Here is a 16,745-nt window from a genome sequence, read left to right as displayed (position 1 = left end):
GCTTATTCTCCAGTTTCATAGAGGAGACAGAGTTGAACTGCTCAGCAAAGCCACTCAAGTCTGTTGCATTGTTACTGCATCATTTTTCCATGCTCTCCCTCCTAAGCTGTTTGAGCAAAGCCTTCTTAATCACTGCAGAGCTGATGACTTGGTTTTGGCATGCTGAATCCTGCACTTCTTGGTTTCCAAAGTAGAGGTCTTGGTTTTGTTTTTCCCCTTCCCATGTCAGTTGCCTACAGCTGTGTGTGTAAATCCACTGCACATAAATCCAGGCTGACGGTAAAGTTCTCAGTGAGTTTCCCAAAGGCATTTCTCACAAGCTAAGAACTTGAAAAGGTCAGAAGTATTCAGTGTGCTTTGCTGGAGGAAGCTTTCACATCTTTCTCTAGGGGACAAAGGGACAGGATGACACCATGCTGTTAACGTGTTGTGATCTTAAAACTCTTGCCTGTACGATAGCTGTAACTTATTTGCCACCTTACATATACCTCAGCTGTCAGACTGACCCTGGGAGCTCAGCTCTGCCTGGGGACCTTGATGACTTACCTCCACACACACCAGAGTTCTGTTTTTAATGAATTTGGAAGTTACACAGCCCTAGATAAATGAAAACCTTCCACCCCCATAATTTTACTTGTTCCTTCTGCAGTTGAAATCTACCATAATTTGACCTACAATGTGAGGCAAATAATTGCTCAGGGAATGAGGTTTAACCCCTTTGCTGTGCGGAGGCACCAGGTGCAGTTGATCTGGGAGTGGGAGATGGATGAATTCTACAGTGAGAAGGAGTTCTAGGGGATCAGGACAGGGCAACAGGTGGGAGCTGGAGGAGGAGGAGGAACAGGGATTCATTCAATGAGGTGTTCAATTCTTGCTGGAAAATAATGGGATAAACAATACAAAGCTATAAAAGACCCACAAGCACCTTCTAAGGTTTCTCATTTTGCCTTGTCAAAGCAAATAGATGGGCTGTTTCCTTTGTAACCATTGAATGGTCTTGCCCTGGGTGGAAAGAGGCCACAGCCCAATAGGTGGAATGCAGGACTAGAATGCTTGAGTTGTTCTGTTCCTGACTGTGGTACTGGCTGCTGCCTGAAACACTGAGGGAATCAGTCTGCCTCTCTTGTTTCCTCTCCTATTGGCTGCCTGTTTTGTCTAAAGAATAAGCTTCTGGGGGCAGGGACTGTCTTCCCATCCACTTGCATACTGCCTAGCACAGTGGGGTTGGTCTTTCAACTGGGGCTTAGGGGTGCTGCCATAATTCTGCTTCTAAATAATTGATGACACAGTGATTAAATGCTGTTGGCTGTCAGTAAGAGATAACATTTAGCACTAATGTAGCGATATGCGTGTTTGAAGCACAGTACAAACATGGAATAATAAATGCTGTTAACATCTAATAGAGATGTTAAATGAGCTGTTGATATGACACACTTTTATTCACTCTCTGCTCTTGTCTTTCAGACTTCAAACCCTATCGACGTAGCTGGTAGACCAGGCACAGTCCACCATACGCTGCTGCAGAAGACTCCGGGGGTAGGAAATGCTATATCAACTTCCTTTGGGGATTTACAGTAAATGGAGTGATTGCTCATTAAAAAGAGAGATTGAAAACAGCTGACAAGTAAATTGGCCTTTCAAGACTCTGAAAGTGCAGTCCAGACTGAATTTTCCTTTATAGATGAGACAACTGTAGCCTCCACTAGTCATGAATGCAATGAGATGCATTGACTTTTCTAAACAAAGTCAGAGGGAAATGAGGCAGGAAACTTCTTCAAGGACTTTCCCCAAAGTATCACTTGGAGAGTAGTTTTATGCACTCCATTTCAGAGCAGTTATAAGGTTCAGAAAAGCATGTGTACTGTTCATTTACCAGTATGAAGCCGCACTGTTTATCATAAGCTTATGCTGAGTCTGCTGCGAGGAATGAAAGAGAAGTTTTAAGCTTGCTTTAAGCCTTTTAGGTTTCCCTTGTCACTGGGGACTTCTCTGGAACATTGCTTTCTGAATGCTTTTACTTATGCAGAGGAAGGAAGTTCCCCACCTTTCTGTATACTTACTAGTTTTAGAATGACTGATTGTTTTCTTTCTGCTTTTTCCATAGGTGTCAGACCCTTACAGGCCACCAGTAAGAGTAAGTAAGGTTTGTGGGGGATTTTATATATATATAATATGCATGTGTTTTTGACATTTAACACGGCCAGTAGAAAAAATCAAGCTCATCCTTTATTTAAAACAGAGTGTCATTGTTGGCTCTTAGCTTCTTCTGATTAATAACTTACAGGTTGAATCCCATCCATGCTTTGCATCCATTTTTGTACATTAATCGGTCACGGTTTGAAGGAAGGGTCACTGAAATAAATGGCTGTGAGTGTGGGCAGACATTCACAAATGATCATATTCATGGTGGCTTAGGTCACCGTGTTTTGTCTGGGATTCTCATGTTTCATAAAAACACTCTGTCGTGGTACTGCAGATCAGCTGACAGGTAGTAACTCATTCAGCTGTGGCGCTGCTCATCCCTGGTCAATCTTTGTCCATACTCTTTTCCTTCCCAAATGCAAGCAGTCCTAATGACCACACATGAATTAGCTTGCAGGCCCAGTGCAGTAAGGATGAATAATAAGGGCTCTTTCCAGAAGGAAGATGGTTAAGTCTAAGCTCCTTTCTCTTCAGCATGTTGTAGTGTTCTTTGAAGCCATTTATTTGAGTTTATGGAGGAGAGAACACAAGTGTGAGAATAAGGCCTGAGAGTGAGAGATCTCAGATCTCCATGAGATGAAGGTTTCCCACATCCCACATTCTTCCTGTTTCTTTCCTTCTTAATTTAAACACCATCAGCTGCAGTACAGAAAAAAAGCGTCAATCATCTATTGTGCCATTTTAGTAATCAGCCTTTCTCATTGCTCAGCTGCTAGACAGCAAGGGAAATGAAACTTTCTATCTGATGTAGATTGCTAACGTATAAATTAATCTAAATTCTTATGTTTTCCATTGCAGAAACCCGGGAAGTGGTGTGCGGTTCATGTACAGATCGCCTGGCAGATCTACCATCACCAGCAAAAGATAAAGGTAATATAGACGGTTTGTGGAACAAAGCCAAGTCTTGTGGCTTACATGTTGTGTTGTAGTGACAGATGAGGCGGAAGCAAGCCTGTATTGATTAACTAACACGTTCAGTCCTTCTAACATTTGTTGTAGCAACTGTATAGCTTACCTGAGGGCAAAGGAGTTGGGTTGAAGGGCAACACAATGAGCAGGAGAAACTAAGTCTTCAGAGACAAAGAGAAATAGAGGACTGCTTTGCCCTTTTTTGTACAAAGCATGGATGTTCAGTGTCATTTCCCTTCTGTACAAGTACCTCCTGTGGAATATGGAGTATTATCCTAACAAGGATTAAACGACCGAGGCATACCAAGAGGCATACATGTTTTTGACTTAGGTGCAGTTCCTTGGGCTGGCCATGCTCGCTTCTGTAGGGGAAGGGTAAAAATAGCCCCTGGATGAGTCTCATAGTCAGTTTTCTTCATCCCTCTCCCCGTACCTTCATGCTGAGTGATGCTGGCTGGAGGAAAAACACAGTCTGAAAACATCTCTCTCTTTCCAAACTGGAGAAGCAAAGCAGACGAGTCCGTCACCCAGCTCCCAGGGCTTCTGTCGGCAGCTTTCTGCCCTCAGAATATTTTTTGTCAGGCTGAGACTGCTGACTGCTCCCGCGGTGCAGCACGCTCGGTGTATCATGTTGCATGCTCCAGTGTGTGCTGAGGGGCTGAGCGCTCACTTCAGACCTTATTCATGTGGATGAGGCAGGCAGCTGAGAGGCTGTGGAGTGAAATGGCCTTATAGATGCTGTCAGAGCATGGCTGTGGTACGTGACCAGAGATGCTGCTGTCACTCTTACTAACTCTCCCTGGCAGTGCTAAGCAGCAGCAGCAGGCTTCAACTCCCCTTCTTTTTCTCCCATTAAAAAAAAAAGAAAAAGGTAATGTATAATGAGACTGTTTTTGTATTGTTTGGCAGCAAATGCAGCTGGATCCCCACAAGCTTGAGATAGGCGGTAAACTTGACCTGTTCAGCAGACCTCCTGCCCCTGGAGTGTTTCCAGGTTTCCATTATCCACAGGACCTTGCCAGGCCTCTGTTTTCTACCACAGGTAAGGGCAGCTCATCATTTGTTTCTTCTCCCCTTCACCCCCCAAAACAAACCCCACTGTATTTAAAGTGTATCTGCAGCTGTGTGTGCCTCCAAAATTGAATTGGGCAAGATTGCTTCAGGGGATATGGAGGCACAGGGGATGGGGCTGTGAGTTCTCTGCATCACTGAGCTGCAGCAGTTGATTCTTGAAGTTGTGTCTATGCAGCTGCTTCTTATGTGCCTCACTGATGGACTGTGGAGGGATATTAAAAAGCAATTTTGACGGAACATTTGAAAATATTTCCATTGCATAGGCTTGGAAATGGTCCCAGTTTCTTTCTTGCTCTTATATTTGCTGTGTTCTTCTTAGCTCATCCACTCATCTAGTTGTGTTTGTTTTCTGGAGACCTGGGGGGGCTTTGTAAAGTGGAAGACTTCACTAACAGCACAGAGGTGTATTTTTTAAGCATTGGTTTTTTAAATGTCGAATTCCCTTACTTGTTTCTAAGTGCAGCCATCTCTGAGGCTTAGAATAGCACTGATTTTTTTCTCAAAGTAACTACTGTTTATGTAGACAAATTGCTTTCCAGTATGTTGGAGAAGTAATTGTGACTAATTAACAGAAGTGCAGCAAGCCTCAGTGCACTGTTCTTGATGTTTCCGACCATAGGAGGCTGCAGTGACGTTTTCTCTTTGGAGGTCACTGGTGCTTTTCATGTCGGTGCCCATTTGCCAGATGTTGGCTTTGTTCTGTTCCCTGGGCTCCAACTACCCCTGCGCTTTTGCTGGATTTTAGTCCTTCAGACCTTATCTGTGGATTAAAAGTCTGAAAGCTTCACTGCAGGTTTCCACCACGTACAGTTGCTGCTGATTCTAGCTGCATATGGTTGAACACTTCCCTGTAGTTTGGTCTTTATCATGATACTTTGATAGAATGGAGCTGAGATACTTACTGCATCTGCTTGGATGCATAAGCACAGGTGATTTACAACCCTCCACCTGTTCTCCTGTGGCAGTTGTTTCCTTACTGGTGGCTCAGTCTTGTCCAGTGTTGTCATTACAAGAATCCTGCCTCATGTATGGTTTTTCTGCTGAATGCTAACTTGGACAGAGTTTACCCTACCAGGCTGAAACAGTCTGTTGAATCAAAGCACCGGCCTAATTGGTGTCTTGAGCTTTTCCTCTTATAAAGATACAAGCATGGCTTGCTTCTCCATTCATAAAAGCAAGAGTGGAACAGTGTGGAATAGATGTATTAAAGAAGGCAAATTAATAAAAAACTTCTACTGGAGAGAAACAACCTTACAGCAGTTTGTTCACAAGTGTGTTAATCACAACAGCCATCACATTAACTCTAGGTAAAGAGTGCTATCAAAGTGAGCAAACATTGCAGCAGTAATATAGAGATGAATAAATCTCTCGCTCTGCAATATCTGAGGCTTTCTTTTCACCTTATCGAACAAGCGTGTCGTCGACGTGAATCATGGCTTCTGCCACATTGCCTAGTTACTGCGGGAGACATAAGTTATCTTAGGGCCACCTGTCTGCAGGACGGATGTTCGGCTGCCTGGCAGACGCTATATTTAATAACTACCTGACAGCCTGCAATGCTGCTACCAGCTTTCTCCAGAGGATTTTTTATTATCAGCCCGTGTAGTTGAGTTTGTAAGCCGTCTCCTTTGAAGAAATCTCCCATCCATTATACACCTTCTGAAATCTTAAAGGATTAGAAAGATGACAGTCTCCATCTGTCTTGAGGCATTGGAGCAGTCAGAATGTTTATAGATAACTTCAGGTCTCTTACCCATGGTCTCTCTTAAGTTTCCTCAGCTCATTTTCTGGCTGCTTAGGTTTGTGGTGCCCAAGCTGGTGAGGGATGGGAAGCACTATCTCCCGCTCAGGCTTTATGGACTGCTCATATCTTAACACGAGTGTGTTTTTTAGCGCTCTGAATTCTGGCACCAAGGAAAACCAGGTCCTGGACTGACCAGCTCCTCCATAAAATCCTGTGCTGCTTCTGTCATTGTGTGGAATGACGAGTTTCTAACAAGATGAGACACATAGTATGGCAAGTTTTGCCTTCTGTGAGGGAGGCACAGGTTGTTGCATCCAGGAAGCAGCAGAAAGCTCTGATAGTTGATAATCCCTGCTTTGTTTGCTGAGGCAGAAGTACAGGCAGAGGAGGCACTGAATGGACGTCACGGCCCAAATATTTGCAGAGGGGTTTTGAGCATATGTCTGAAACATAAACATTCAAAACTAGATTTTAGGTGCATCCTGCAAATTATCTGTGCTGATCTCAAGGGAGAAAAGTCAAGCCCAAGAGATTCCCAAATGCACTGTCATTTCCTGTATACATGGGAATCCATCTTCCTACAAAACCCGTGTATCCCTGTGCCAGAGGACACCAGTGCTTTCACATGATGCAGTTGCAAACCTGTTTGGCTCAGTGTGTGTCTGCCTGCACCAGTAGCAATTCTTTTGTTTTCTGCTCTGGTTTTTCTTTTGAACCCACCTGAGCATGAGCTTGGTCCGAGTGGGAATGCAGGACAGACCAGCTCATTTCTCCCCATTCTTTCACCTCACCTCAACCTAACATAAAGCACTATGCTAAACTGTGCTGTTCCTTTACCGGAGGGCAGTGTGGCATCGTGGCCATGGGCAGTGTGTAGAAGAGGAAGAAATGCTGTGGAAACTGTGGCTGCAGAGACAGATGTGGTAGATGGGGCTTTCGAGGGAGAGGTGTGATTGATGTTCCCTGCACACCTATCATTAACCGGTGTTTCGCTTAGACACAGTCATTTCCATTTCTCTGTCTGGGCCCATAACCTGGGCTGACCCTATTTAGTGTAAATACAAGATAATGAATGAAAACAACAGCCAGAGAGATTCACTGCCCCCTTGCAGAAGGTGAGCAGTAGGACTCAGTGCCTCCCAGTGTCTCCTGGTCCTTCAGGGAGCACCCAAAGAAATCCCACCCTTACTTCACTCAGCTGCTGTTTGAGATTTCCCCCCCCTGTCTGCACCTTTGGCTGTGGTTCTAGAGTTTGAAGGGCAGGGTCTCTGTCACCTGACAGCAAACTAAAAAGTGACCTTGTTCTCACAGGTGCAACGCATCCAGCCACCACCCCCTTTGGTCCTTCACCTCATCACAGCAGTTTCCTGCCTACTAACCACTTGGCAGGTAAGTGTAAGTAAACCCTGACTTCACCCTTACACTTCTGACCCAGTCCTGGTTCTCAGCACGGCTCTGCCTGAGGCACTGTAGCAGTAGTGGAGGGAGAGGATAGAACTGTCTTAGGGATAAGAAGCTCACTCGGAAGTTCTCCCGCCCACACCAGCTTCCCAGCACACCCTCTGTCATCTCCAAAGGAGAGGAGTGGGATTAGCAGACCCCCCTCCTCTCAGAGGGGAGGGTGTAGTACTGCACACAAGCTGAAATCTGACCTCTGGAGCCCTTCTGTGCTGTTGAAATGTGCCCAGGGAAGCAGGAGGTTTTACTTCAGAGGTACCTCAAACAAGTTCGACATGGGCTCCTCCCATACCCTTTCTCACCTATAAAAGCTCTTGGCTTTGTTCTTTACTGAGGTTCACTGAAAAGTTCCTGGCAAGTAGCTGTTCTGCACATTTTGCCACATTTCAGTTTCCTAATTGGCAGTAAGTAGAGCTTGATTTTTTCAAATTTCCTCCTTCTAAAAGCTCACAAGCAGCTCATTGCCAGTTAAAGACCAAGCTGTGTTGATGAATGTTGTAGTAACACCCAGTCAGTAAATGCAGCATGCCACATGACCCGGTAGACTTCTTTCTGTTGCAAATACCCAGACTTACAATTCCTGAACGTCCTGTCAACACTGACTGCACCCCTGCAGAGTCACCAACTACAAAAAGTATAAGGGGAGGGGCAAGAACAGCTATTGCAAAATAAGTAAACATGTAAGCAGCTGTTGGTGTAAAACTCCAGGCTGTTTGTGCTCTTTGCCTTGGTGTGTTAAGTATAAGAATGTCCGTGAGGAAATGGGAAGCACCTCATCTTCTGTAACATGGCAAGTTAAGTGCTGTAAAGAGACAGCTAGAAAGTCAGTGGGCAGAAGGGTGGAGTTGTTTCAAGATGACCAGGAGGAAAGCAGTAAGATCTTAACCTGCAGCTGTCTTTGGAGGGAGTAAACCAGAGTTGGGCATTCAGAGAGGAACCCCTCGGTGATGGGTGCCTCAGGTGAAGTAAAAGGAAGGACATGAAAAAAAAAACAAGTGTCTGTAAGGCTGAGACCACGCTATCGTTTCCACCACCACTGTGATCAAGGAAGTGGTTACAGGACAGGATTTGGGCACAAACAGACCCACGCGTTTAGCTGGTGTGTGGATGGATGTCCATAGCAATTAGCTATGTGCACCATTACTGAGGGCAAAAGGATGTATAGAGAAAGAACAGTGAAACTGTGTCCCCCTCAGTTTGCTGACCTAGGAGCCTGCTGAAGTTCTTCCAAAGCGATTGCAGTGCTTCTGGTATTACTGCTGGTAGGGAAGGGGAGTCAGCAACTTAGCAACAGCCACCTTAATTGCAGCTATAGGACTTAATTTCTTGCTCCCCTCTGACTGGCATACGAAAGTTTATTGCAGCACCTGTTTGCAGGGTGAGCACTGAATCCCTTCTCCATTTTAACATGCTGGGAATTTTCTGTGCAAAGAACCTTGCGATGAGAAGGATCAGCTTAAAGTCTGGCCTAATCCTACTTGGATTCAGACCGTTAAGAAGGGGAGGGGTGCATTTCATTCTCCAACATTCTTGGCTAAATGCCTGCTAAATCCCTGTTTGCCTTTCCAGATCCATTTAGCAGGTCAAGCACCTTCAGCGGCCTTGGGAACTTAGGCAGCAATGCCTTTGGAGGATTAGGCAGTCATGCTCTGAGTAAGTACTGGCTGGGTTACTGCAGACAAACATCCCTTCCAGAAAAGCCACATGCTAATATTTACAGCAGCTGGTGGTAGTTTTTAAAGAAGTTTATTTCCTAACCTCCATTCTCCTATCTGAAAACACTGCACCTAAGATTTCCAGGTCTCTGCGGTGGGAGCTTTTCTGCATGTCACAGACATCAGTAGCTGTGCCCTGTGTCTCCTCACTGCTGAAGGCTGTTGCCTTGTGTGTTCATAGGGGTACTGGAGTTGCTTGACCTGCTGAGCTCTGGCACACCCTGGACATCTAAGACAGCACCCTTCAACAGTGGTGATGGACAGGGGGATGGCTACTGATGCTTCTCCTAATTCAGAGTGTAGCCTTTCTCTGTAACCTATACCTGAAGTTTAAGTTGCCTGTATAAAATGATTGTACTTCAGAAACATGTTACCTGTAGGCAAGACATGCTTGAGAGGCACGCATAGGAGAGCATGCTTATGCATCTCATGGTGTGACAGGAATCAGTTGAAGATTGATGGAGGAAAATCATGTGACTGTTGTAAAAAGCCTACAGCCAAGCTCTGTTTTTATACACATACATTCATACCACCAAATAGTCTGGTTTCTTTAACAAAAAGTCCTTGAATACTCAGCTGCAGGCGGCTGATTGCTTGTAACTACCCAGAAATTAAAGGTTCTGCCAGTGAGGGGAGCTGAGGAAGAGTGTTGCTTTTATGCTGGAACCTTAGCAGGGGTGGGGGGCAGAAAAGGAGCTGGGCATTTTCATAAGTCATCTCTGAGTTATTTGGATGTACATAGTTAAAGCTTCCTCCGCCAGTGGCCTTAATAGAGCTGGTGGGTCTTTGGCCAGTGCTGGAGGTATCTCTGACTCGCTGCTAGCAGCTCCCCCTCGCCATGAAGTCTTGAAAGGACAGCTCTGGTTTTACTTTGTCTTGTGCAAATGCATTTGTAATGATTTGGTTTGAATTATCCTTAACTCTTCCTCCTCCCCCACCATTATTCTAGCTCACAACAACATTTTTACTCACAAAGACGGCCCAAACCTGCAGAATTTCAACAATCCCCATGAGCCATGGAACAGACTCCATCGGACCCCGCCGTCCTTCCCTACACCTCCACAGTGGCCCAAGCCAAGCGACTCTGAGCGAAGCTCCTCGGTGACAAACCATGACAGAGACAGGGAGCGGGAGCCCGAGAAGAGGGATCTTTCTCTGAGTAAAGACGACAGAGACAAAGAGAGGTGAGCAGTGTCTGCTTTTGAAACGTTTATTCCAGTTCTCTTTTTCCTCTGTATTTTTTCTCCTTTTTCTTTCACTGTCAGCTCCCATCGTAAAATCACTTTCAGAGCAAAACATTTATTGTCTCTAAGGCAGCTGATAGCCATGTCCCCCAGATAAGTGTAAGTACTAGTGGCACAAAAGAAACCTCAGCCTCTTAGGTTTTGTCCTCTGTGGAAATACAGTAGGCTCATCTTTCCTTCCCTGCCAGCAGGTTACTAAAAAGCACCAGGTTGGGAAAGTGAGTATGTCAGTGCTTTCAGGGGTACGTGACCATTTCCTGCAGCCTCCTTTAGCAGTGCCACAGGTTCTGCTAGAGTGGAAGTGATATTGTGATGGGTCCTTTGTAGACAGTCATAGCTCTCATTGCAGGTACACTGATAAACTCAAGTGTTAGCTGGACGTTAACGAGATAAAAATGCAAATGTCTGTATCTGGAGCAGCATGCATGAATTCATTAGTAAAAATGATTTTAAAAAAATTACACTGGAGGCAAACCCTTACTAACTATGACAGAACTGTATCACCTGAGCTATAGATACGTCATTAGCTTCCAGCTTTATGATTCTGAAGCTTTACATTTTGATTTTGAAGTTCTTTATATTTCAGGCCCTGGCAGTCTCCAACAGTCTATTTCTTTGTGAGCAGTAGAAGCCTGCAAGCCTTAGATGTGTGCATTTGACTGCTGATCGGGGTTTTGTAGTTTGCCTGGAGTGCTTTTAATGAGCTCTTCAGGCAGTGCCTGTGAACAAGATTATATAGAAGCAGTAGGCTGAGAATCATCTTGCTTTCAGTGTTAAACTGTCTGACACCCTTGTATGAATAGTCATTCAGATAGGAAGCTCCCTTGTTGGCTTTAGCATAAATCATTTCTAAACCAAGGTTACTTCACTCTCAAGAGTGTTCACACAGGGGTTAACATCTCTATTACGTTCCTATTAATTCAGCCTAAGCTGTCCCCAGCATCCGTGTTTGGACATGGTTTTAATAACCTATATCCCTGACCAGCAATCAGGACTACCACAGAGAGAGAAATCTAGGTTAGTGACTGTAATCATAAAGGATAAATACTGAACTACCCCAAACACCTCCAGTTCTCAGCACACTCACCTTATAGCTCTCAAACACAAACTCAGCAGAAAAGGAAGGCATCACAGAGCCCCTCCAGCATAACTTCTCACAATCACAGAGCTTTTCAAATCATTTTCTGAGCAATCTGAAATGGTTCAGGTAGGCACAGCGCTATGCGTTGTTTAGCATCACGTGTATCTTTGTTTGCACAAACCCAAGGACGTATCTGCACTTTTTTTTTTTACAGAGACCTCATGGATAAAAACAGGCATTCAAACAGATCCTCACCGGCATCAGCTCCAGTGACTCATCAGATAAGCAATCTCATCCGCAGCAACAGCCAAACCTCCAGCGATCCCATCAGGCAGGTGAGCCTCGCTGAAAGGGAAAGGTCCAAAGAACCTGAGCGAGAGCACCCTGACCGGCTGAGAGAGCCGCCCATAGCAGAACACAAGATTAAAGAGAGCCGTTCCCCAGTGAAGGAAACTCCAAGCCATGATAAGAGACCCTCTGAGGACAACACAAAGCCAGTAATCCAGTCTGTATCTCCATACAGCAAACCTGCACTAAGTGAGAGCTTGAAGCTTACCAATCTAATGAGCAAGGATGTGGAGAGAAAGACAGAGCTTCCCAGTGACCTCCAGAAGATTAAGAATGACATCAAGGTCAAAGAGGAGAGGAAGGAAGACAGTGATGTGCTGGTGGTGGGCTCTGAGCCTTCACAGCACTCGCGATCAGTGGAACATCCCCCGCCCCCTACTTTGCACGGATTATCATTGCCTCCCTCGATGGCAGCCTCCATGCCTATCTCCATGGGCAGCGTGCACCAGATGAACAACATGAATGTGCTGGACCGCAGCAGGATGATGACCCCGCTCATCGGCATGAATCCTTTGTCAGGAAGGGAGAGGCTGCCACATCCTGGATTTTCTTGGGACCCAATGAGGGACCCGTTGCGAGATGCCTACCACCGGAGCTTGGACTTGCACCGTCGAATGGACTTCCAGCTCCGGACAGATCCCATCCACAGGTTCCCTACCACCTCTGGGTTTTATGACCATGAGCGTTCTTACAGAGACAGGGAGCCACACGACTACAACCACGAGAACCTTCTGGAAGCGCGCCGAGAGCAGGAGCGGTTGCGGCAAGTGGAGGAAAGAGAGCGCTTGCACTTACGGGAAGAACTTGAGCGTGCCAGAATGCACCACTTGCACTCGTCCCCTATCGAAAGTCACCTGGCACACGTGCCATCCTTCATGCCTCATTTGAGCGGGATGCATTACCCCAGACTGAGTCCATCCACTGCCATGCACAACGGGATTCTGAACAGGAACCCTCCAACCGCGGCGCTGAGCGCCCCGCCGCCCCTCGTGCCAGCGAGCAGCACCCGGCCTGCCTCCCCCCGCAGGACTACTCCGCTCACTAACTCAGAGTCCAGGGACTACTCCCCCTCTAGGAACCCCAAAGAAGTAGAGGCCCGATAGTCCCCCACATGGGATTTTAAACCCTCCTGTACATAAAGCAGACGGGGGGGGAGGAGGGGGGAAGAAAAAGAAAAACACAAAAAAAACAACAAAAAAAAAAAAAAGAAGAAACAAACAAACAAAACGACAACAAACAGGAAAAAAAAAAAACAACAAGAAAAAAAAACACAAAAACCTTTTACAAAATGCACTGCTGTAAACTTCTTTTTTTGTTTTGTTTTTGTTTTTGTTTTTTTAATGTAACATTTGTAGAAGTTAAAGCACATTTCCATACAGAACGGGGGCGGGGTGCAGGCTTTCCAATGAGAGGGATGCCGAGAATGGGAATTTAATATATAGGTATTGATTTGGGGCTCCGGGGTTTTGTTTCTGTGCTTAGGAAAAAAAAGAAAAAAATACAAAAAAAAAACACAAAAAAAAAGAAAGAAAAAAAAAAACAAACAAAAAAGGAGTTAAAAAGAAAAAAGCAGAAGTTTGTACATTTTTTTCCCAAATGTGAGAAACATTTTTAATGGATTTGTATTTTTTTTAATTTTGGGGCTCTTTATTCACATCGGGGGGGGGGGGAAGAAGAAAAAAAAAGAAAAAGAAAAAAGAAGAAGAAATTTTGCTTTTGTTTTTGGTTGAATTTGCATTTTAAAGGCCTCGGATCCTTAAGAAAAAAATACCCAGGGTTTCTTAAAAGTATTATTTATGGAAATACTGTAGTTTTACAGTCCACTGTGAGGTTCCCCTCTGAGGCCCACCGATCGCTTACCTTGGTACTTTGGAACCGAAGTTACAGATATATATTAAAATATTAATAATAATAATAATGTACAAAACTGTTTGTTTTTTGCCTTATTATATTATGCAGAAATTTAAGAGGATTTTTTTTGACTTCTTGTTTTAAACAAAAGAAAAATGACAAAAAAACAGAAAACGAACTGTAAATACTCTGTTAATATAAATGTACACCGATATTAAATTCTTAACATAGGTAGACTTTATAAAAACGGTTTCTAGAACCACTCTGGTTATTTGTTAACACGATTACAACTCATACTCTCGTCACAGTCAGAAATTCACACTCAGAGCGCTACGTACGGCATATATACTTCAACTATGCAAGCAACCTGGAGGCAGGTCGTAGTGGATGCTGGGGGGAGGAAGGCTCAAAAAACAAACAAACAACCCAAAAACAACCAACTCGCAACTACGGAGAGCGGCGGAGGCGGCATGTGAGCAGGATGCGGGCGGCTCGCTGTGTGTCACAGAGGAAGAGACTGGGGTTTTTTTGTACAAACACAAGGGACAGTTGGGCGAGGGAAGAGAGACGGCGCGCTCCTGGAAGGGAATCCTGGTTTCCTACTCTTCAAGCTGGCAGAAGCAGATGGAACTGGCACAGTACCATGCGGAAAACCCTTTCCTTATTTTTGTTTTTCCTTTTCTTTTTGGTTGGTTTTTCTTTTTTTTTTTCCCCCCCCTCTTTTTTGTTTTCTTTCGTTTGTGTTGTGGGCAGGATCGCTGGCAAGCAAGGACAATTTTCCGTGGACCCCTCGTGCTAATCGTGCAGTGTTCTTATTGGGATCTGTATACAAGACAAAGTAGAATTTTAGGAGTGCAAAAAAAAAAAAAAAAAAGAAAAAAAAAGAAAAAAAAAAGTCTAATGGTTTGATTTAAAAAAAAATAATAAAATATAAAAAAAAGCAATTCTGCTATATTATCTATAGTACATGAAGACCATAAGCAAATGTTTGTTTCAGTGTGGTTCTGCCTTGAACTGCTTTTTGGCATGATTTCTTTTTTATTTCCAATTTTACTTTTCATCCATGTGTAAATTTTGCCATGTTTTACTTGCTGTACCATCCCCCTCCCTCCCCCCCCCCTTATTTTATTTTTCAGTGTCCATGTTTTATATATCCTGGGCTTTTTTCTCTCTAGTTAATTCAGCCATCCGCTACTATTTTCTTGGCTCTGTAACTCTTGTTTCCCCCCCCCTTCCCCATCCTCCCCCCTGCACCCCCTGTAATTTTAAACATTCGGTTTCCTTGTAGATCAATGAAGATAAATACAACATTGATTTTGGATGAAACAGGCAGTGGTGTGTTTGTGTGCTATGGCCGGTGCTGCCCAACGGAGGCTGATGGTTGGTGATGGCGGCTCAGATCCAGGGTTGGTGCTGGGATTGGGGCTGATTTTGATCTCCGTGGCTCACTGCTCCCGGTGCAAAGTAGGGGGGAAGGATGGAAAAGAAGGGGCAGGCTCAGTGCAGCCGCTCACCAATAGCGCTGTGGCTGCAGGAGGGCCATGGCCTTGAGCTGCTCTCACGTGTCTATTTGCTCCTCCAGCTTTTCCTGTAGGCTGAGAGCAGACATCTGTGGGGCAGGGAGAGGTGCTCTTAGCCCCCCAGCCCTCGGGCTGATTCAGCAGTGGGCGACTGCACTTTAACGGCATGTTACAGCTTCTGTTCTTAGCTTTGTGTGTGACTAAATTACCGAGCATAAAAAATAAAAGGAAATAAAATAGCAGGGTCCTGAATCTGACGAAAGGAGGCTTAAGACAAAACAAGCATTAAAAATCAGCACCTGCTCTCCCAGCTGAAATCGGAGGAACGTACAGCACATGGTGGAAGTGCAAAGTGTGCTGCAGCCAGCATAAAGACGTTAGTCATGCTGCCTGAGGGGCTGTAACTCTCCCCCTCTGCCATTGTCCAATGTGCCATCATGCTTGACATCGCCTCTAAGGCAGATCTGACCAAACCAGCCTCCCTAACCACTATCACAAAGAGTCCATAGCTGCCTGGTCCCAGCAGGCTGTCAGCGGATCCAAGTGGGCCGTGCCCATGGAAGCGTTGGGCCCATGCAACGTTTGGAAAGTGAGCGTTAAATCAGTGCCACACCGCTGTGGCGTTCCTGAAGGATTGCTTATTGCAGCCGCAGCCGTACCAGAGGAATTCATCATGATGTGGCAGTCTGAATATTAAAAGCACGTCGGTGGTTTGCCATTTGCTGTATTAGGAGGCATTGCTCTTACTCTTTCAGAGGATGACCCATCAATAACGCTGCAGTGCAGTGGGATTCCTGCGGAATTACGCTGGGCTGGATATCAGCCTGCTCACAAAATGGTTCATCGTGATTAATGGCATTATTACCTAAACAGAGAAACTAATTAATTCAGCCCTATTCCTTTAAGCTACCCCAGCTGAGCCTTCTTCTGTTCAAAAGGACCGTAACAGAACTTCCTGGGGTTTATGCATTTCTACCACCATTGAGTTTTCATTCTGTGCCCTTCTTACCATTTTTATTATACTTTCAGGCTTCTCCTGAGGGACTTCCCTCAGTCACTGACAACTGGGGGGGTCACAGCAAGCAAATGATGGTGGGACAAAGGATGGGATTTGAGAGGTGCCTTTGGCAGCCTCTGCTTATGAGCTGCTCAGGAGAGAACTGAGGGGGGGATGGCAGCTTTGCAGTAGTCTGAGCAGCGTGCTGCTGGGGGTGTGACTTGTGCACCTCCCTTCATCAGCCAGGTACAGACCAGCCATTGGAACAGGAATGAATACCCGGGAGGTCCAGTGCAGGAAATGGTCCGTAATGAATGGTCTGCTAAAATGTATTGCTTTGGTTTGTTCCTTTGTTTGTTTTTGACAAAAGGATCTTGTGGTTCTCTAAATAGGAAGTTTTATTGCCTAGAATAAGTACCTGGGAATTCCCATTCCTATATTTGTGGATCAGTATTTGGGGTTAGTTGTGGGTGACCTGAGTTAGAGGAACAGAGCACTGACGCAGGGCTACCCAGGGCTCCTCCGCCAACACAGGACTGATGCAGCACCATGCACAGAGGATGAGGGGGTTTCAGTGTCTCCTTAATGATTCTCTGAATGGA

General features: G+C 45.1%; 1 protein-coding gene across 50 annotated transcripts in view; it reads left to right on the top strand.

Annotated features, from left to right (window-relative positions):
• FBRSL1 (fibrosin like 1) overlaps positions 1 to 14,952 on the top strand; it is a 385,537-nt gene extending 370,585 nt beyond the window's left edge. For 20 of the 50 annotated variants that reach the window (XM_085509366.1, XM_085509358.1, XM_085509360.1 and 17 more), the window contains 8 exons: positions 1,465 to 1,536; positions 2,105 to 2,143; positions 3,001 to 3,072; positions 4,021 to 4,153; positions 7,241 to 7,324; positions 8,957 to 9,040; positions 10,052 to 10,286; positions 11,642 to 14,952. In XM_085509366.1, the coding sequence (XP_085365492.1) occupies positions 1,465 to 1,536; positions 2,105 to 2,143; positions 3,001 to 3,072; positions 4,021 to 4,153; positions 7,241 to 7,324; positions 8,957 to 9,040; positions 10,052 to 10,286; positions 11,642 to 12,878 (1,956 nt within the window). In that variant the 3' untranslated portion in view covers positions 12,879 to 14,952. The remainder of the gene's footprint in view (positions 1 to 1,464; positions 1,537 to 2,104; positions 2,144 to 3,000; positions 3,073 to 4,020; positions 4,154 to 7,240; positions 7,325 to 8,956; positions 9,041 to 10,051; positions 10,287 to 11,641) is intronic. The other 30 variants (XM_085509342.1, XM_085509359.1, XM_085509357.1 and 27 more) reach the window with 6 other exon arrangements.
• The last annotated feature ends 1,793 nt before the right edge of the window (positions 14,953 to 16,745 follow it).

Source organism: Coturnix japonica, chromosome 9 (genome assembly GCF_054131305.1).
Source record: "Coturnix japonica strain WE chromosome 9, WE-NBRP24, whole genome shotgun sequence".
Taxonomy (NCBI): Eukaryota; Metazoa; Chordata; class Aves; order Galliformes; family Phasianidae; genus Coturnix; species Coturnix japonica.
This window is presented reverse-complemented; position numbering and strand designations above follow the sequence as displayed.